At 36.0% G+C, this 17,970-nt stretch overlaps 1 protein-coding gene across 1 annotated transcript in view; it reads right to left on the reverse strand.

The window, feature by feature from the left end:
- CNBD1 (cyclic nucleotide binding domain containing 1) overlaps positions 1–17,970 on the reverse strand; it is a gene marked incomplete at its 5' end in the record, with an annotated part of 182,348 nt that overhangs the window by 104,278 nt on the left and 60,100 nt on the right. The window contains 2 exons of the mRNA XM_007954912.1: positions 814–946; positions 5,848–5,985. Of these exons, the coding sequence (XP_007953103.1) occupies positions 814–946; positions 5,848–5,985 (271 nt within the window). The remainder of the gene's footprint in view (positions 1–813; positions 947–5,847; positions 5,986–17,970) is intronic.

Raw genomic sequence — 17,970 nt, forward strand, 5'->3', positions numbered from 1 at the left:
GAGCTCTGTCAGCATAGTGCCTAAGGCATTTGACTGCTTACCAGAAGGCAGGCAGTTCAAACACACCAGCCACTCCTCAGAAGGAATATTGAGCAATCTGTATGTATGTATGTTTCTCTGGTGGTGTAGTTGTTAAGAACTCAGCTGCTAACTGAAAAACTGGCATCAGCTTCTCCATGGGAGAAAGATATGACAGTCCATTTCCATAAAGACTACAGGCTTGGAAAACTCACGGGGCAGTTCCACTCTGGCCTACAGGAACACTATGAGTTGGAAGCAACTCAATAGCAATGGATATATATGTATAATCTACACTCACATATATGTAAAAAAACTTATTTAAAAGTTCCTAAGAAAAAGAAAGGAGAAATAAAGAGAATAATAAGTTACGTGGAGAATATAAGCAGATACGTTAACATCCAGATAATAGAGGTCTCCAAAGTGAGAAAAATAAAAGTAAAGTAAAGGAAATATTTAAAAATATAATTGAGATACATTTTCTGGAACTTATGAGGAAAAAATAATTGAAGACTTCACATTGAAACCATCAATAAAATATAGAGACACAAAAATAATAAAGAAACCTCACATAGACATGAAATGAAAAACAAAATAATCTAATCCAATTCAAAGATAGTCATTAAATAAATTAGAGAATATCTATATGAAGAAATATTTTATGAAACTATTAAAATATGATGAATTACAAATTCTGATAATATAAAGTTATATCAAATATATATGTGAGGTCTATGTGAGGTTTATTTATTATTTTTGTAGGAAAAAAATGATACAAAATTGCATTAAACTCACCATGACCTGGAGGAAACTTTTTCCATTTGATGAGTGCAATCAGCTCGTATATAGATAAGGTGGGCCACTCTGCATAGTATGGACACTTACGAATTAATTGCTCCTTTTGCATATTTTCAACTTTTAATTTTTCCTGAAATAAGATGTAATTATTAAATTATAAATGCTAGGTAATTAAAAAAGGAAACAGAGGAAAAACAATGAAAGGCCACAAAAATAAGAATATGTAAATTTAAATTAGTATGCTGTTAGATGCCATCGAGTTGATTCCAACTCAGAGAGCCTGTGTACAACAGAATGAAACACTGTCCAGCCCTCTGCCATCTTCATAATCCTTGCTATGCTTGAGCCTATTGTTGCAGCCACTGTGTCAGTCCATCTCATTGAGAGTCTCCCCCTTTTTCTCTTACTCTCCATTTTACCGAGCATGATATCCTTCCCCAGGGGCTGGCCTAGTCTGACCACATGACCAAAGTAAGTGAGATGAAGTCTGGCCACTCTTGAGCCTAAGGAGCATTCCAGGTGCACTTCCAGGACAGATTTGTTCGTTCTTCTTGCAGTCCATGGTATTGTCAGCATCATTCACCAACACCTCAGTTCAAAGTTATCAACTCTTCCTTAATATCCCTTATTTATTGTACAGCTTTCACATGCATATGAGACTATTGAAAATTCCATGGCTTGGGTTAAGCACACCTTAGTCTTCAAAGTGTCATTTCTGCTTCTAACACCTTACACAGGTATTTTGCAGGAGATTTGCCCAGTACAATATGACATCTGATTTCTTGACTGCTGCTTGTGTGAGTGTTGGTTGTGGATCCAAGTAATATAAATTCTTTGACAACTTCAATCTTTTCCCCACTTATCGTGTTGCTTTTTGTTCCAGTTGTGAGGATTTTTGTTTTTCTCATGTTGAGGTGTAATCAATACTGAAGACTGTAGTCTTTAATCTTAAACAGTAAATGCATTCTCTTTGCTTTCAGCAAACAAGGTTGTATCATCAATATATCATAGATTATTAATGAGTCTTCCTCAACCCTGATGCCGTGTTCTCATTTATGTAGTCGAAAAACCAAACACAATCAATTGATTGGGTTCCCAAGGAGACAAATCTTTAAGGAAATAGATTGCTCCATCTTCCTTCTGCATAGTGGCTGATGGGTTTAAACCACTAACCTTCTGATTAGCAGTCAAATGCCTTAGGCACTACACCACCAGAGTTCCTTTCACATAGCCCAGCTTCTTGGATTCGTTGCTTAACATACAGATTGATTAAGTATGGTGAAAGGATACAATCTTGACACACACCATTCCTGATTTCAAACCATGCAGTATTCCCTTCTTCAGTTATGTTGACAACCTCTTGGTCTGTGTATAGTTTCCTTATGAGCACAATTAAGTGTTCTGGAATTCCTATTCTTCTCAATGTTATCCATAATTTGTTATGATCTACACAGTCAAATGCCTTTGTATATGCCATAAAAAAAACATAAACTTGTTCCTGGTATTGTTTACTTTCAGCCAACATTCGTCTGACAGCAGCAATGATATTGTTCATTACATATCCTCTTCTGAATTCAGCTTGCATTTCTGGAAGTTCACAGTCAATATACTGCTATAACAGTTTTGCATTATGTTCAGCTAATTTTTATTTGTGTGTGATACTAATGATATTGGTTGGTAATTTCCAAATTTTCTTGGATCATCTTTCTTTGGGATGGGCACAAATATCTATCTCTTCCAGTCAGTTAACGCTGTAGCTGTCTTCCAAATTTCTCACCATAAACAAATAAGTATCTCCAGCACTAAATCCATTTCTTGAAACATCTCAATGGGTGTTCCTTCAATTCCTGGAGCCTTGTTTTCTTTCAGTGTAGCTTGGATTTCTTTCTTCAATACCATTGGTTCTTGATCATATGCTACCTCCTATAATTTGAATGTCAACCAAGCCTTTTTCATATAGTAACTGTGTATCCACATTTATTCTTGTGTTCATTTGCTGCTTCCTGCATAATTCAGTATTTGCCCATAGAATCCATCGATATTGGAACTCAAGGCTTGAATTTTTTTCTTCAGTTCTCAACTTGAGAAATGCCAAGCATTCTCTTCCCTTTTGGTTTTCTGATTTCAGGTATTTACACATTTCATTATAAGAGTTTATTTTTCTTTTCAAGCTGCCCTTTGAAATCTTCAGTTTAACTCTTTTATTTCAACATTTCTTCTTTTCTCTTTAGTTACTTTCCATTTCAGAGCAAGTTTCAGTCTCTTCTAACATCAATTTAGTTTTTCTTCCTTTCTTGTCTTTTTAATGATCTTTTGTTTTCATCATGTATGATATTCTTGATATAATCCCACAACTCATCTGGTCTTCAGTCACTGGTGTTCAGTGCATCAAATCTACTCTTCAGATGATCTCTAAATTCAGTGAGATATACTCAAGGTTGTATTTTGGATCTCCTGGGCTTGTTTTAACATTCTTCAGCTTCAGTTTGAACTTGTATATGAACAATTGGTGGTCTTTTCCTTAGTCAGCTTCTGGCCTTGTTTTAACTAACGATATTGAGCTTCTCCATCTCCTCTTTCCACAGAAATAGTCAATTTGATTTCGGTGTATTCAATCTGGCAAGGTCCACATATATAGTTGCTGTTTATGTTGTTGAAAGAAGGTATTTGCAATGAGTAAGTCTTTGGTCTTGGAAAATTCTATCATGCGATCTTTGGCATCATTTCAACCACCAAGATGATATTTTCCAGCTACCAATGATGCTTCTTTGTTTCCAACTTTCAAATTCCAGTCACCATTAATTACCAATACATCTTGATTGCACGTTTGGTCAATTTCAGACTGCAGAAATTGGTGAAAATCTTTAATTTCTTCACCTTTTGCTCTGGTGGTTGGTGCATAAATTTGAATAAGAGTCATATTAACTGGTCTTCCTATGGGCATATAGATAGTATCCTATCACTGACAATACGGTACTTCAAGATAGATCTTGAAATGTTCTTTTTGACAATGAATGATATGCCATTTCTCATCTATTTGTCACTCCCAGAACAGTAGATTATAAGATTATCTGATTCAAAATGGACAATACCTATCTCAGCTCACTAATGCCTAGGATAGTGATCTGTGTACATTCCATTTCATTTCTGAAAACTTCCAGTTTTCTAGATTCATACTTCATACATTCCATGTTCTGATTATTAATGAATGTTTACAGCTGTTTCTTCCCATTTTCTGACATTCTTCATCACCAAATGAAGATCCCAAAACTTTACTCCATCCAAGTCATTATGCTCAACTCTACTTTGAGGAGGCAGCTCTTTCTCAGTCATATTTTGAGTACCTTCTGAACTGAGGGGCTCATCTTCTGGCACTATATCAGACAATGTGTCACAGCTCTTTATAAAGATTTCCAGTAATATATCAGACAGTGTTTCACTGATATTCTTAAGGTTTCCAGTGGCCAAATATTTTAGAACTATACAGCCCTGTCCTTCTTCCCAGTGTTTCTTACTCTAGAAGCTCTACTAAAAGCTGTCCACCATGGTTGACCCTGGTGGTATTTGAAATACTGGTGGCATAGTCTCCAGCTTCACAGCAACAAGCAAGACACCACTATATGACAAAGTGACAAATGAGTGTTGTCAGTTTATATGAATTAGTAGCAAACATTTTTAAATCAAATTTATTGTAGTTGAACTATGATACATAACTATGATACCACACATTGAAATTTAAACTTCATATCTGTGAAAATTATGTTATCCCATTTTTCTTAATATTTTTAAACTTCTATAAATAATTTACTATCTTTTAAACATCTTGTCATTATCAAGACTAAACTCAAAAGTGGTATTTGACAATATTAATTCAATTGTACTGAGTTTTAGAATTAAAAATTAAACTTGTTTTTCTTTGTAATCCAGACACTCTGAAAAGCTAAAGAAATTAACACCAGGGATTGGGAATGAAGATGAAATCTGAAAAAGCTATCTGCCCTACTATAACAGAGACCACCTCATCAAAAGAGACCCCCACTATCAGAGACATAAATCAAGAAGATGGATTATTCCCCATGTCTCCCCATTTGAGGACCCAACCATTGCTGATGCCAACACCCTACACTAGGGTTCAGAACCTATCAGAAGAACTAGAACAGAAGGAATATTGAGGCCTTCCAATCACATGATTTTTACCCATATCCTCTCCTATCCAGGGGAATAGAAATAGGTGAGAAGAAATACTTTGGATTTGACTGGAAGATAATAAAATAATAAATTTGAAATAAATAATTTATCTTAAAGCAGCAGAATTGGGGAATAAGAATTCAGCTGTGATCATGCATTCACAGTGCTCTAAGTTTTGAGGGAGGTCTGCTTTAAGCACAAAATAGCAATAACTTTCAAGTGCTTTTATCTTCTATGGTAGACAATAAGATTTGGTGGGCAGAAGCAGTACTATGTCTGATTATTGTGGCATCCTTAGAACATGACACACTGTAAACTATAAACCAAACCCACTGTCATCAAGTAAATTGAGATTCATAGAGACCCTATTGGACAGAGCAGAACTGTCTCATCAGGTTTCCAAGGCTGTAAATCCATGGAAGCAGACTACCACATCATTCTCTCATGAAGCAGCTGCTGGGTTCAAACTGCCCATCTTTTGGTTAGCAGGCGAATGCTTAACCACTGCCCCACCAGGGCTCCTTTGACATGCTGTAGACACACAAAATATATCTTATTGAATAAATGAATGAATGTATTAATTCATTAATTTGAATTTAATGAAAATAAAAATAAAAAACAAACATAAAATATATCCATAAACATGTTTGTTTCCATTTTAACTATAACTGCCAGCAGAGGCTTAAACAATTCTCAACAAACAGGCTACATTTTTATGGTCTCCACATCAAATTTTAAAAACATACAAATAAAAAAAGATAAGAGCACCTTCTTTCTAGAGTGGCAACAGTTAGCTTACTTTTTGCCCATATTAAATTAAGATTGGAATAGAAATGGTCATACCGATTTTATCTTTGCATATTCCTTTGCAGGGATTTTAAGAATTTCACAGTCTTCTTCTGTTACCACTGTGTATGCCTGTGTTTCTAAGGCAGGCTGAGTTAAAACTTCCAGGGTCCCAAAAGTACTCCATTGTTTAAGCTGTAAAAATACCAAAGAGAACTTAAGCTTCATTTCTATTCATCAACATAAAATGCTATGATAGTATTAGGAATACTCTAGTAGAGTCTACAGAAGGAACAATTGTAGATCAGGCTTCAATTCAATGAAAGAGGAAGCTCTAAACAGTCTTTGCATGCATAGCTTTATGTTCGTTCTGTCCAATGTCATTTTCCCAAGGCATGAAAACATTTTCATATATTTCACCAACATAAAGAAAACAACTTATAAGAATAGACTTTCTGTGTTATTATTCTCATATATTGGTAGTAATAAGTAATAATAATTGCAGTGTAGTAAATTACTTAGTATGGCTTTTCTACCCATAAGTCATTGTAAACTCAGTGGGGAATGAGCAACTGAGAAGCTCCTGATTGTAAATTTTATCTACCTGGGTTATTTCTGTTGGGCGTGGCACAATACAATGTTCTGGGAGGTTCCCACTCTCTCTCAGATGCTTAGAGTTCTGATGCTGTGATTGGCTAGTTTGACCACCCTGCCAGGCTCAAAAGGAGGCCTCCTAGAGCCAGAACTCTCTCTGATTGCTTGCTGAGGAAGACCTGCTGCTGAAAGAGACACGGGCTCCTGAGACACGCTTTGCTGGGAAAGAGACGCAAGAGACACCCATTGCTGAGTGAGACACCGAGGGACCAGCACTGCTGGGAAAGAGACTGTGAGACATTGTTGGCTGAGAGACGGTGGGCTGGGAGAGAGACTGAGCATTTTTTCCTGAACTCGAATTGTAGCCTGTGATGCTTCCCTAATAAACCCCATAATTTGTGAGTTCTGTGTGGCCACTGCAGTGAATTAACGAACCCAGGAGAGAGGTGGTGGGTGCTTTGGGAGGAACAGTTGGAGAAAGGGCTGGAGGGAGGCAGCGTGTCTGGCCTGGCAGGAATAGGCCTTGGGCTATTGATGGTGATTCTGCCTTCCTCTTGTGGGGTTCTATGAGGTCAGAATATGTGGCCTCCTTGCCCTTTTTGCAGTTGGTGTCAGAAGTGGTGGGATTCGTTGCAGTGGCTCCAGACTCATAGAAGCACCAGACTTTGTAAAAGAAAGAAGGAAGGGGCCTGGAAAGTGAAACTTTGGATTCTTAGATGGTTACTTTGTTTGGTGTTACCTCTTAAAATAGGTAATTGATCCAGAGGCTATGGCTTTTGGTTACACCCAGCCAAAGGCCCAAGGCCATATGCATAGAATGGGATGGTAATCAAGGTGAAGAGATGAACCTGGAATGTCTTTAAAAGTATTATGTGTTTTGGATTATGTGTTTATCTGAATGTATTATGGCTATTGAATGTTCTCTTACCTGCTTGTACATTAGAAATAATTATGGGGTATGTGGATAACAGAGAGTGGCAGCATCACAATAAATGGAGAATGATTGAAGTTGTCAAAGACTTCATATTACTTGTTTCTACAATCAACACCAATGGAAGCAGCAGTTAAGATATCAGATGACGTATAGCAATGGGCAGGCAAATCTGCTGCAAACACCCTCTTTCAAGTGCTGAAGAGTAAAGATATCTCCTTAAAGATTAAGGTATGCCTAACCCAAGTCATGGTATATTCAGTCGCCTTATATGCGTGAGAGCGCTGGACAATGAATAAGGAAGACAGAAGAGTCAACGTTTTTGAGTTGTGGCGCTGGAGAAGAATTACTGAATGTACTGTGGACTGCTAAAAGAACTAAGAAATCTGTCCTGGAAGAAGTGCAGCCAGAATGCTCCTTGGAAGCGAGAACAGTCAGACTTGGTCTCACTTACTTTAGTCATGTTGTCAGAAAGGGCCATTCCCTGGAGGAAGATATTCATACTGGGTGAAGTGGAGGGTCAACAAAAAGTGGAAGGCCCTCAATAAGATGGATTGACGTAGTGGCTGCAACAATGGACTCAGGTATAGCAAGGATCATGGGACTGGTGTAGGACTGGTCAGTGTTTCGTTCTGTTGTGCATAGGGTCGCTTTGAGTCCAAGATGACTCAATGGCACCTAACAACAAGAACATATTGCATAATTTTCTAAACACTGTTGGTGCTTGAATTATGAAATGAATTATGTGCCCCAAAAATATGTGTTGTAGATCTTATCCTCCATGCCTGCTGTAAAAATACTATTGGGAAATGAGTTGTCTTTGTTATGTTAATGAGAAAGTTTTTGTGTATGGTATGTCTTAAATCAATCTCTTTTGGGATATAAAAGAGATTAGACAAGGAGGCAAGAGAAGTAGAGATGGGGAAAGAGAAATGCCATGCCACCTGATGATTGCCCAGGAGTAGAAGCTAAGAAGAGATAAGGACCACCATTCTCCAGAGGCAACACATAAATAGCCCTCCCCTCTAGCAGACACTCAATTCAGAGTGCTATGTTCCTAAACTGTAAGAAAATTAATTTCTGTTTGTTAAAGACATTCATTTGTGGTATATCTGTTATAGCAGCACCAGATAAATAAGACAAGGTTCCATTAGTATTATTGACTAGTTATAGATGACAGAAATCACTTTTTATATCACTAGTATTTGAAATTCATTTTCCTATTACAGGGGATACATTAATCTTTAGTGAATAAGCCTGATATGTAGGAGTGCACTGTTCAGCCACCAAAAATAATCATTCCAACATGCCATTTAGTAAAATAACTCTTCATATTTAAAGTTATACTGCAAAAATATAACTATAAAGTAGCTCATCCCTATAGCTTAAGGAAGAGTAAGTACTAAGAAGTAAAAAGAGTTCTACATTATAATACAAAATTCAGTATTAATTAAAAAGGATATTAAGGTCTACTTTATAAAATCATAAACTTTAAAAAATTAACATGTCAAATTCAGTAAAAATTTAATGGAGCATATGTCTAAATGCATTTTGATATGTATTCACACACAAGCCCTCATCATAGGTTCATTAGCTATTCTAGTTACAAACTCAAATTGCCTTAATGGACTAACATTAATTTGTTATGTGTTTTATCCATTTATAAATTACTCTGATATGATTTGAATGTTACAAAAAATATAATTTTGGTAGCTTTATACAGCAGATTTTTTTTCTAATTACCCAGAACAGTACTCCTAACTTTATATTCAAAATAGAACTTTACCCCCTTATAAATGAATTCACTCCTCATATATCCATTTATTTTGAGTTTAATGTGTTCCTCTTATAGAGAAGATTCAGTTGAATAAGCTTATATATAAAATGAAATAACTGTGTCAGCCTAATCTCAATGTGAAAGTGATTTAATATTTATAATTTTGCCTATAGTTAAAATAAGTACTTTTAAGTGCATTTTTAGCTTTTCCATATTCATCATTACAGAGCTATAAGCATCTTCAATAAACTCAATTCTTTTGTAATTGTACAGGCTATTTTGTAAACTTTCAAATGCACAGGAAGTATGTAAAAAAATAATAAACTAACCCCCTTTATGTCCACTACATCTAGGTAAAGAAATGGAATTTCTCCCATTTTTAGGAAGAAGTAACCACTGTTCTAATTTTGTATTATTTTATTTTTACTTCATCTTAGCACATATATATGTAATCTTAAGAAAATGTGGTATGGTTTTACCTACTTCTGAACATTATATAAAGCAATATTAGAGTAAACATTGATTTGTTTTTGTAATTTTAAATATAAAGTTTTGAAATGCAACTGTGTTCATGTAGTCCATTCATTTCTCACTGTTGCATAACTATACTCAAATTAGTTATTCATTCTTTTGGTGATGAATATTTGTGTTATCAATCCTTATCTATTATGAACAATGTTGATATAAATATTAATTAGTGTACATATCTCTTTCTCTCCATAAAATTGTTTCTCTAAGATACACTAGAAATACAATTCCTCTGCTATAAGCATCTATTAGCACTTTAACCTAATGTCAAACTGTGTTCTAAAACATGGTGTCTAATTGATACTGCTGTCAGCAATATAAAAGCATGTTACATGCATTTTGTGACATCATCTCCAACATTATGTATTTTCTAATTTTTATTGTTTGCCACTTTATTTGATAAGAAATACTATTTATTGTAATTTTATTTTGCATCTCCTGGATTGCTAAAGTGGTTGTGCATCTTTGCAATTGTTAATTTCTTAATCATAGTTTCTCTTCTGTGAAAGACTGTGTCAAATATATATTGCATTTTTTTCAGTTTTATTTGTGGATCATTATGTTACAGATATTAATCATTTGTCATTAATGTATCTTAATGTAGATATTTTAATCCAATATGTGTCATGTCTTTTAGTTTACTTAGGGTATCTTTGAATGAATAAAAGGCTAATTTTAATAAATGCCTTTACAGTTTGTTTTTATTGTTGTTAGGTGCCATCAAGTAGCTTCAGACTCATAGCAACCCCATGCACAGCAGAATAAAACACTGCCCGATCCTGCGCCAGCTCCATGATCTTTGCTATACGTGAGCCCATTGTCACAGCCACCGTGTCAATCCATCTCACAGAAAGCATTTCATGGACCCTCCACCTTACCAAATATGACATTCTCCTCCAGGGAATGGTCCCTTTGGACAACATAACCAAAGTGGGTGAGACAAAGTCTGGCCATCCTTGCTTCCAAGGAGCATCTTGGCTACACTTCCTCCAGGACAGATCTGTTACTTCTTTTGGCAGTCCATAGTACCTTCAGCATTCTTTGCCAGCATCACAACTCAAAAGTATCAACTCTTCTTTGGTCTTCCTTATTCATTGTCCAGCTCTCACATGCATACGAGGCTATTGGAAATATCATGGCTAGTGTCAGGTGCACCATAGCCTTCAAGAAGATATCCTTGTTCCTCAACACTTGAAAGAGTTCCTTCACAGCTGACCTACCCAGTGCTATACATCATCAGATGTCCTGACTGCTGCTTCCATTGGCCTCGATTGTAGAACCAAGCAACATGAATTCTTTGACAACCTCAATCTTCTCTCCATTTATCGTGATGCTGCTTATTGGTCCAGTTGTGAGGATTTTTGTTTTCTTTATATTGAGATGTAATCCATACTGCAGACTGTGTTCCTCAATCTTCATCAGTAAGTGCCTGAAGTCATCCTCACTTTTAGCAAGCAAAGTTGTATCATCAGCGTATCTCAGGTTGTTAATGATTCTTCCTCCAATCCTGATGCCATGTTTTTCTTCATATAGTCCAGCTTCTCGGATTATTTACTCAGCATATAGATTGAATAAATATGGGGAAAGGATACAACCCTGATGCACTTCCTTCCTGATTTAAAACCGTGCAGTGTCCCCTCGTTCTGTTCGAATGACAGCCTCGTAGTCAAGGTATAGATTCCTCACGAGTACAAGCAAGTGTTCGGAAATTCCCATTCTTCTCAATGTTGTCCATAATTTGTCATGATCCATACAATCAAATGCCTTTGCATAGTAGACAGGTATTTTTACCTTTTTTTTCCACATTGATAATGAATTGGCTTAGCTCAAAATTATTATTATGCTTTCCCCAGGTTTGCTATTGCACATTTTAAGTACTTACATGTGGATCTATTTTTTGGGCCCTCTGTGTTATTAGGATGTCCATCTAAGAGCCATTACTATACTATATTAATTAGCATAGCTTTATTTTATGTCTTGAACGCTGGTAAGACAAGTTCTTCCTGCCCCAAGTTTCTTTTTCAGGTGTAATAGACTATTCTTTTTTTAGCCCTTTGGTATAATTTTCAGAATCATCTTGTCATGAACTACAAGGAACTTTTTTAAATAAAAAATTAAAGTAAGTCCATGAGAGCAAAAATATGATGTAGAATACATCCCTCCTGAATTTAGAGAACATCTAAAGAATAGATTTGATGCATTGAACACCAATGACTGGAAACCAGATGAATTGTGGGATGACATCAAAAGCATCATCCAGGAAGAAAGCAAAAGGTCACTAAAAAGAAAACAAAAGAAGAGAAGACCAAAATGGATGACAGAAGAGACTCCAAAACTTGTCCTTGAGCGGAGAGTTGCTAAAGCAAATGGAAGAAATGACAAAATAAAAGAATTGAACCAAAGATTTCAAAGAGCAGCTCAAGAAGACAAAGCCAATTACTATTATGAACTGTGCAAAGACTTGGAGTTACATAACCAAAAGGGAAGAACACACTCAGTATTTCTCAAGCTGAAAGAATTGAAGAAAAAATTTTCACCTTGAGTTGCAATATTGAAAGATTCTAAAGGCAAAACATTGAATGATGCATGGAACATCTAAAGTAGATAGAAGGAATACCCAGAGTCACTGTACGAAAAAGAACTGGTGGATCTTCATCCATTTCAGGAGGTGGCATATGATCTAGAACCAATGGTACTGAAGGAGGAAGTCAAAGCTGCAATGAAGGAATTGGCGAAGAACAAGGCTCTGAGAATTGACGGAATACCCATTGAGATATTTCAACAAACGGATGCTGCACTGGAGGCACTCACTCGGTTATGCCAAGTGATTTGGAATACAGCTACCTGGCCAACTGACTGGAAGAGATCCATATTTGTACCCATCCCAAAGAAAGCTGATCCCACACAATGTGGAAATTATCGAATAATATCATTAATATCGCACACAAGTAAGATCTTACTGAAAATAATTAAAAAATGGTTGCAGCAGTCTATTGACAGAGAACTTCCAGAGGTGCAAGCCGGATTCAGAAGAGGATGTGGAACAAGACAAGGGATATCATAGCGCTGTCAGATGAATCTTGGCTCAAGGCAAAGAATACAAGATGTTTACTTGTATTTTATTGACTATGCAAAGGCATTTGATTGTTTTTATTAGTATCTTTTTAAAAACAGTTTTTGCTACCATGATATCTTGAAGAAATTCTGCCACATGTTCTTCCCAATTTTAAGCCAATAATCCAGACTTGAGTTCTATGTATGGTGTGAGGTAGACAGGTAGTTTACCTTTGTCTCCACATTGATAACGAAGTGGCTTAGCTCAATATTATTATTATACTTTCCCCAGGTCTGCTGTTGCATATTTTAAGTACTTACATGTGGATCTGTCTTTTGGGCCCTCTGTGTTATTAGGATGTCCATCTAAGAGCCACTACTTGTTGTTATTGTTATTATACTATATTAATTAGCTTAGCTTTATTTTATGTCTTGAATGCTGGTAAGACAAGTTCTTCCTGCCCCAAGTATCTTTTCCAGGTGTATTAGACTATTCTTTTTTTTAGCCCTTTGGTATGATTTTCAGAATCATCTTGTCATGAACTACAAGGAAGTTGTTTTTTTTTTTAATTGAAATTGCACAAAATCTAGAAATCATTTTCTGAGCCTTGTCCTTTACAATATTGAATGTTCTTGTCTATGAACATGGAATATCTGTATTTAGATCTTTAAACTCTTTCAGTGAAAATGTAGTGTTTTCAAAAAAAGTGTTGGAATATATTTTATTACAATTATTCTCAAATTTTCAGTATTTTGTGTCACTACTAAAACATGATCTTAATATTTCTGACTATTGCCTATGCCCTGGTAAATTTTTTATTTTATTGACAACTCAACAATATATGCACAATTATGTTTTCTTATATTTAATTCAAGTTTTTAGTTCCTTACATTTACAGCAAGGGCTGGAAACTTTTTCTGTAAAGTGTCATATAGTAAATACTTTCAGCTTTGCAGGCCATATGGTCTCTGTCACAACTATTTAACTCCATTGTTGTAACACCAAAGACTGCATATATAGAGAGTATATATAAACTGTATAGAATAAACAGGTGTGGCTGTGTCCAAATACAATTTTATTTACAAAAAAAAAAAAAAAGACAGAGAGAGATTATAGTCTAGAGCCTAGACTAAAGCTGAAGTTTATCAAACACAGATGTAGTTATTTATTTATGTTATCAAGTCCCCACATTTATTTATTGTTATCCATTTGTTAAAGGTTAAAAATACATAAAGCAATTATGCCGTAATCATAAATGAAAAAATATCTTTAAAAATGATCTTTTATATGATATGAAACATGAAATGAAATATTATTAAAAGATAATATTTGTGTAATTTAAAATATCTTAAAAATTATAATACTAGATTTTTTTCATCTATATATCCCCTCACGTAGCATCTCTGTGTTCCTTGTTATCATTCTATATCTAATTTTCTTTGTCCTTAGAAATCAGATTTTTAGGCTTATTTATATGTTAAATGTAAATAAAGCATTTTATGCAAGCATTCATCAAATTATTTTAGGAGTAAAGTACTAAGGCTTGGAATTTTGCTTGCCTTGGTAAAATTTATTAAACCATCTATAAAAGGATCTCTCATTTATAGCTCTGGTAATAACAGAAGAGATTGATAGATATGTTCTTGTTAAGTGGGATATGTGAATATAATGTGAATATAATACAAATCCTTTGAGAAGAAAATTGTACATCTGCATTTGACTGAAAAAATACATATATATTGTTGTTGTTGTTTTTGTTGTTGTTCTTAGGTGCCATCAAGTCCATTCTGACTCACAGTAACCCTGTGGAAAACAATGTAACATTGCCTGATTCTGTGCTGTCCTCACAATCATTGCAATGCTTGAGACCACTGTTGCAGCACTGTGTTAATCCATCTTATTGAAGGTGTTCTTCTTTTTCACTGACCCTCTACTTTACCAAGCATGATGTCCTTCTCCAGGGACTGGTCTCTCCTGACAACATTTCCAAAGTATGTGAGACCATGTCTTGCCATTCTCACGTCCAAGGAGAATTCTGACTGTACTTCGTCAAATACAGATTTGTTCATTCTTCTGAAATTCTGTGTTTTTTATATTCTTCACCAACACCATAATTCAAAACAATCAATTCTTTGGTCTTCCTTATTCATTATCCAGCTCTCACATACGTATGAGGGGATGGAAATTACCATGGCTTGGGTCAGGTGCACCTTAGTCTTCAAAATGACATCTTTGCTTTTTAACACTTTTAAAGACATCTTTTGCAGATTTGTCCAGTGCAATACATGGTTTGATTTCTTGACTGCTGCTTCCATGGGCCCAGATTGTGGATCCAAGTCAAATGAAATCCTTGACAACTTCAATATGTTCCCTGTTTATCGTGATGTTTCTTACTGGTCTAGTTGTGAAGATTTTTGTTTTCTTTTTGTTAAAGTGTAATCTTTATTGAAGACTGTAGTCTTTGATCTTCACCAATAAGTGTTTCAAGTCCTCTTTGCTTTCAGCAAGCAAGGTTGTGTCATCTGCATATTGCAGGCTGTTAATGAGTCTTCTGTCAATCCTGATGCTGGGTTCTTCTTCATATAATCCACCTTCTTCTTTATATATGTTGGTCAGGTAAAGTTTTAGTCATCTCTACAAGGAATCATCACCATCCACCATGTATAATGATGTTTGCAGAGAAAATTTTCAAAAAACATTATACTAGCAATGGTGAATGATTTAATTAACTAGCTGTATCATTGTGAGGTTCTGTTTATGTATATAAATTTCTCAAGAGGGGCAAGGGCAATTTCTTATGAAAGGGTAGTTTGGAGAAAAAACATAAGCTACAGCAATAGAGAAGACAGACTAATTGCAGGGGTTTTTACACACACCCTCACACAGTTTTCATATTAATTACAAGTTTACAAAAAGAAGTGAATTATGCTCATCACAGTTGGCAAGGACACTGAAGTAAATATAAACATTATTTTTCATTGGAGGAAAGACAATCAGGATTGAGAACTCTATATATCACCATGATTTAGAACATTCTTTTCAGATAATATCATTCAAGAAACACATGTGAAAGGAGTTGAACTTAAAACTTAGGATGTCTCTTCTCCATTCTCAAGGGACTTTTCTTTGATTCTTTGTTTCTACATCTAGCTTTACTTGCTTGAATCACTCTACTCATAGAGTTAAACTGAAGTGTCAGCTTAATTTCCAGTCATCCCCATTGCTTCATCTTCTCCAAAGCAGAAACTATTTCTTATTTATATCATGTCTCAGTAATGAATTGTGCAAACTTCATGGAAAGTCACAAGAGATTTTTTTTTTTTTTAAACAGTGCTATAGTGACCCCTCCTTGGGTTTCCAAGGCAGTATCACTATGGAAATAGATTGCCCAACCTTCCTTCTTCCTTCTGAAGTGTGGCTGGTGAGTTTGAACCACCAGTCTTCTGGTTAGCAGTCAGATGCCTTAGGCACTATGCCACAAGAGCTCCTACAGTTTTGTTTTGTTTTTTTTTGGGGGGGGGCAGGGGAGGGGTCCAGTAAGATGGTGGAATAGGCAGAAAGACTGCACAGACCCTCTTCAACAAAGAAAAGGGGAGTCAAATAACACAGATACAAAAGATAACCCTGGAGCCCTGAGCTTTGAAAGGAAGGATACAGAAGTGGACTAAACCACAACTAGTAGAAGAACCTGCATGAAAACACTGAAAAAGGAGACATACAGAGCTGTGATCTGTCAGCAATCCTGACAGCACAGACAGCTGGGATTCTGCCAAATGGGGTAAACCAAATTCACTGCCATGGTGTCGGATCCAACTCATAGCGACTCTTCCTTGGGTTTCCCAGGCAGTATCGCTATGGAAGTAGATTGCCCAACCTTCTTTCCAAGGAGTGGCTGGTGGGTTTGAACCACCATCCTTATGGTTAGCAGTAAAGTGCCTTAAGCACTATGCCACCAGAGCTCCTAAGTGGGATAAAGACCCAAGAATTAACCTAAAAATCAGGGGCTGCATGAAGGACTGTACTGGTGGCTGATGAATTAAAGGGGAAGCAGCGAAGAGGGAGATGGACTGAGCTGTAGACTTTTGCCTGTCCAGTGGGTGCAGCCATTTTGAATGTTACAAGCTGTTTAACTCTTTTGGATATTTAAAGTGAAAGCCTTCTTCCAGATTCCAGGGACTAAAGAATAGGCTCCATTTGCTCAGAACTGCAAGGATGTTCTGTACATGAAGGACTGGAAGGATGCAACATGCCCCTTGTGACTGTTAGACCTCACACCCTCTTGGTGAATGGAGGTGTGGCCATCCCTCCCTCCTACCAACCTTCTGGACTGTCAGGAATTCTATCTCAGTCTGTGTGCTCTGATGGAGCCTGGGTGCCCTGTCCCATCCTGCCAGATTTTTATTTTTTAGTTAGTTTGGTTTTGTCTGTTTTGAAATTATTATTATTATTATTATTATTATTCATCTTTATTATTATTATTCTTTATTCTTCCCTTCCAAGGTTCTAGTTTTCAGCTGTTTCTCTCTTTCCTGTTCCTGGTTCCCATGTTTTTCATTCTCATGGTTAACCCCATTCCTTGTTTTTCTTTTAGCATTTTTCCCATTTTTTTCTTCATTATTCTCCTACTCTACCTCTTTTCTCTTATTGCTCCCTCCCCAGATATTGTGGGGTTTTTTTTTGTTGTTGTTGTTGTTTCTTTTCTTTTCTTTTTTTAGTCATTGCTCTTGTGTATTAATGCGGTGTAATTTTTGTCTGCTTGCTTTTAATACGTTGATGGTTTTTCAGTGGTAATTTTGTCTAACTGAATGGAAGACAGCAACTGTGGCCATATGACGCACACACCTGCACCTCCTGCAGCTCCACTTACTGAGTGAGAGCTACCGTTTCTTTTTCCACTGACTGGCCAGCAATAAATGACTGGCAGGAGGAGACTGACTCACCCTTAACTGCTTTTCATAAACAGTTAACAGAGATCTAATATAACAACTTCACAACATCAGAGACAACAAATCATCACTGTCCACACAAAGAAGCAAGATAAAGTGGTAGAAATAAGGGAGGAAGATACAGATGCAAAACACATCCCTGAAGAAGAAGAAGCATTAGAACTCCCTGATAAGGAGTTCTAAAGGATTATATTTAGGTGCCTTCAATGGATTGAGAGAATGATCAAGGAAAACACTGATTAACAAAAACAAAGACAAAACCCTAGAAGAATTTTGGAAGAAAATACAAGAACAAAATGACAAAATAAATGAAAAATTAGAAATGATACAAAATCTACAGATAGAAATC

This window comes from Orycteropus afer, unplaced genomic scaffold (assembly GCF_000298275.1).
Source record: "Orycteropus afer afer isolate SDZICR_OR568_19922 unplaced genomic scaffold, OryAfe1.0 scaffold00479, whole genome shotgun sequence".
Classification (NCBI taxonomy): Eukaryota; Metazoa; Chordata; class Mammalia; order Tubulidentata; family Orycteropodidae; genus Orycteropus; species Orycteropus afer.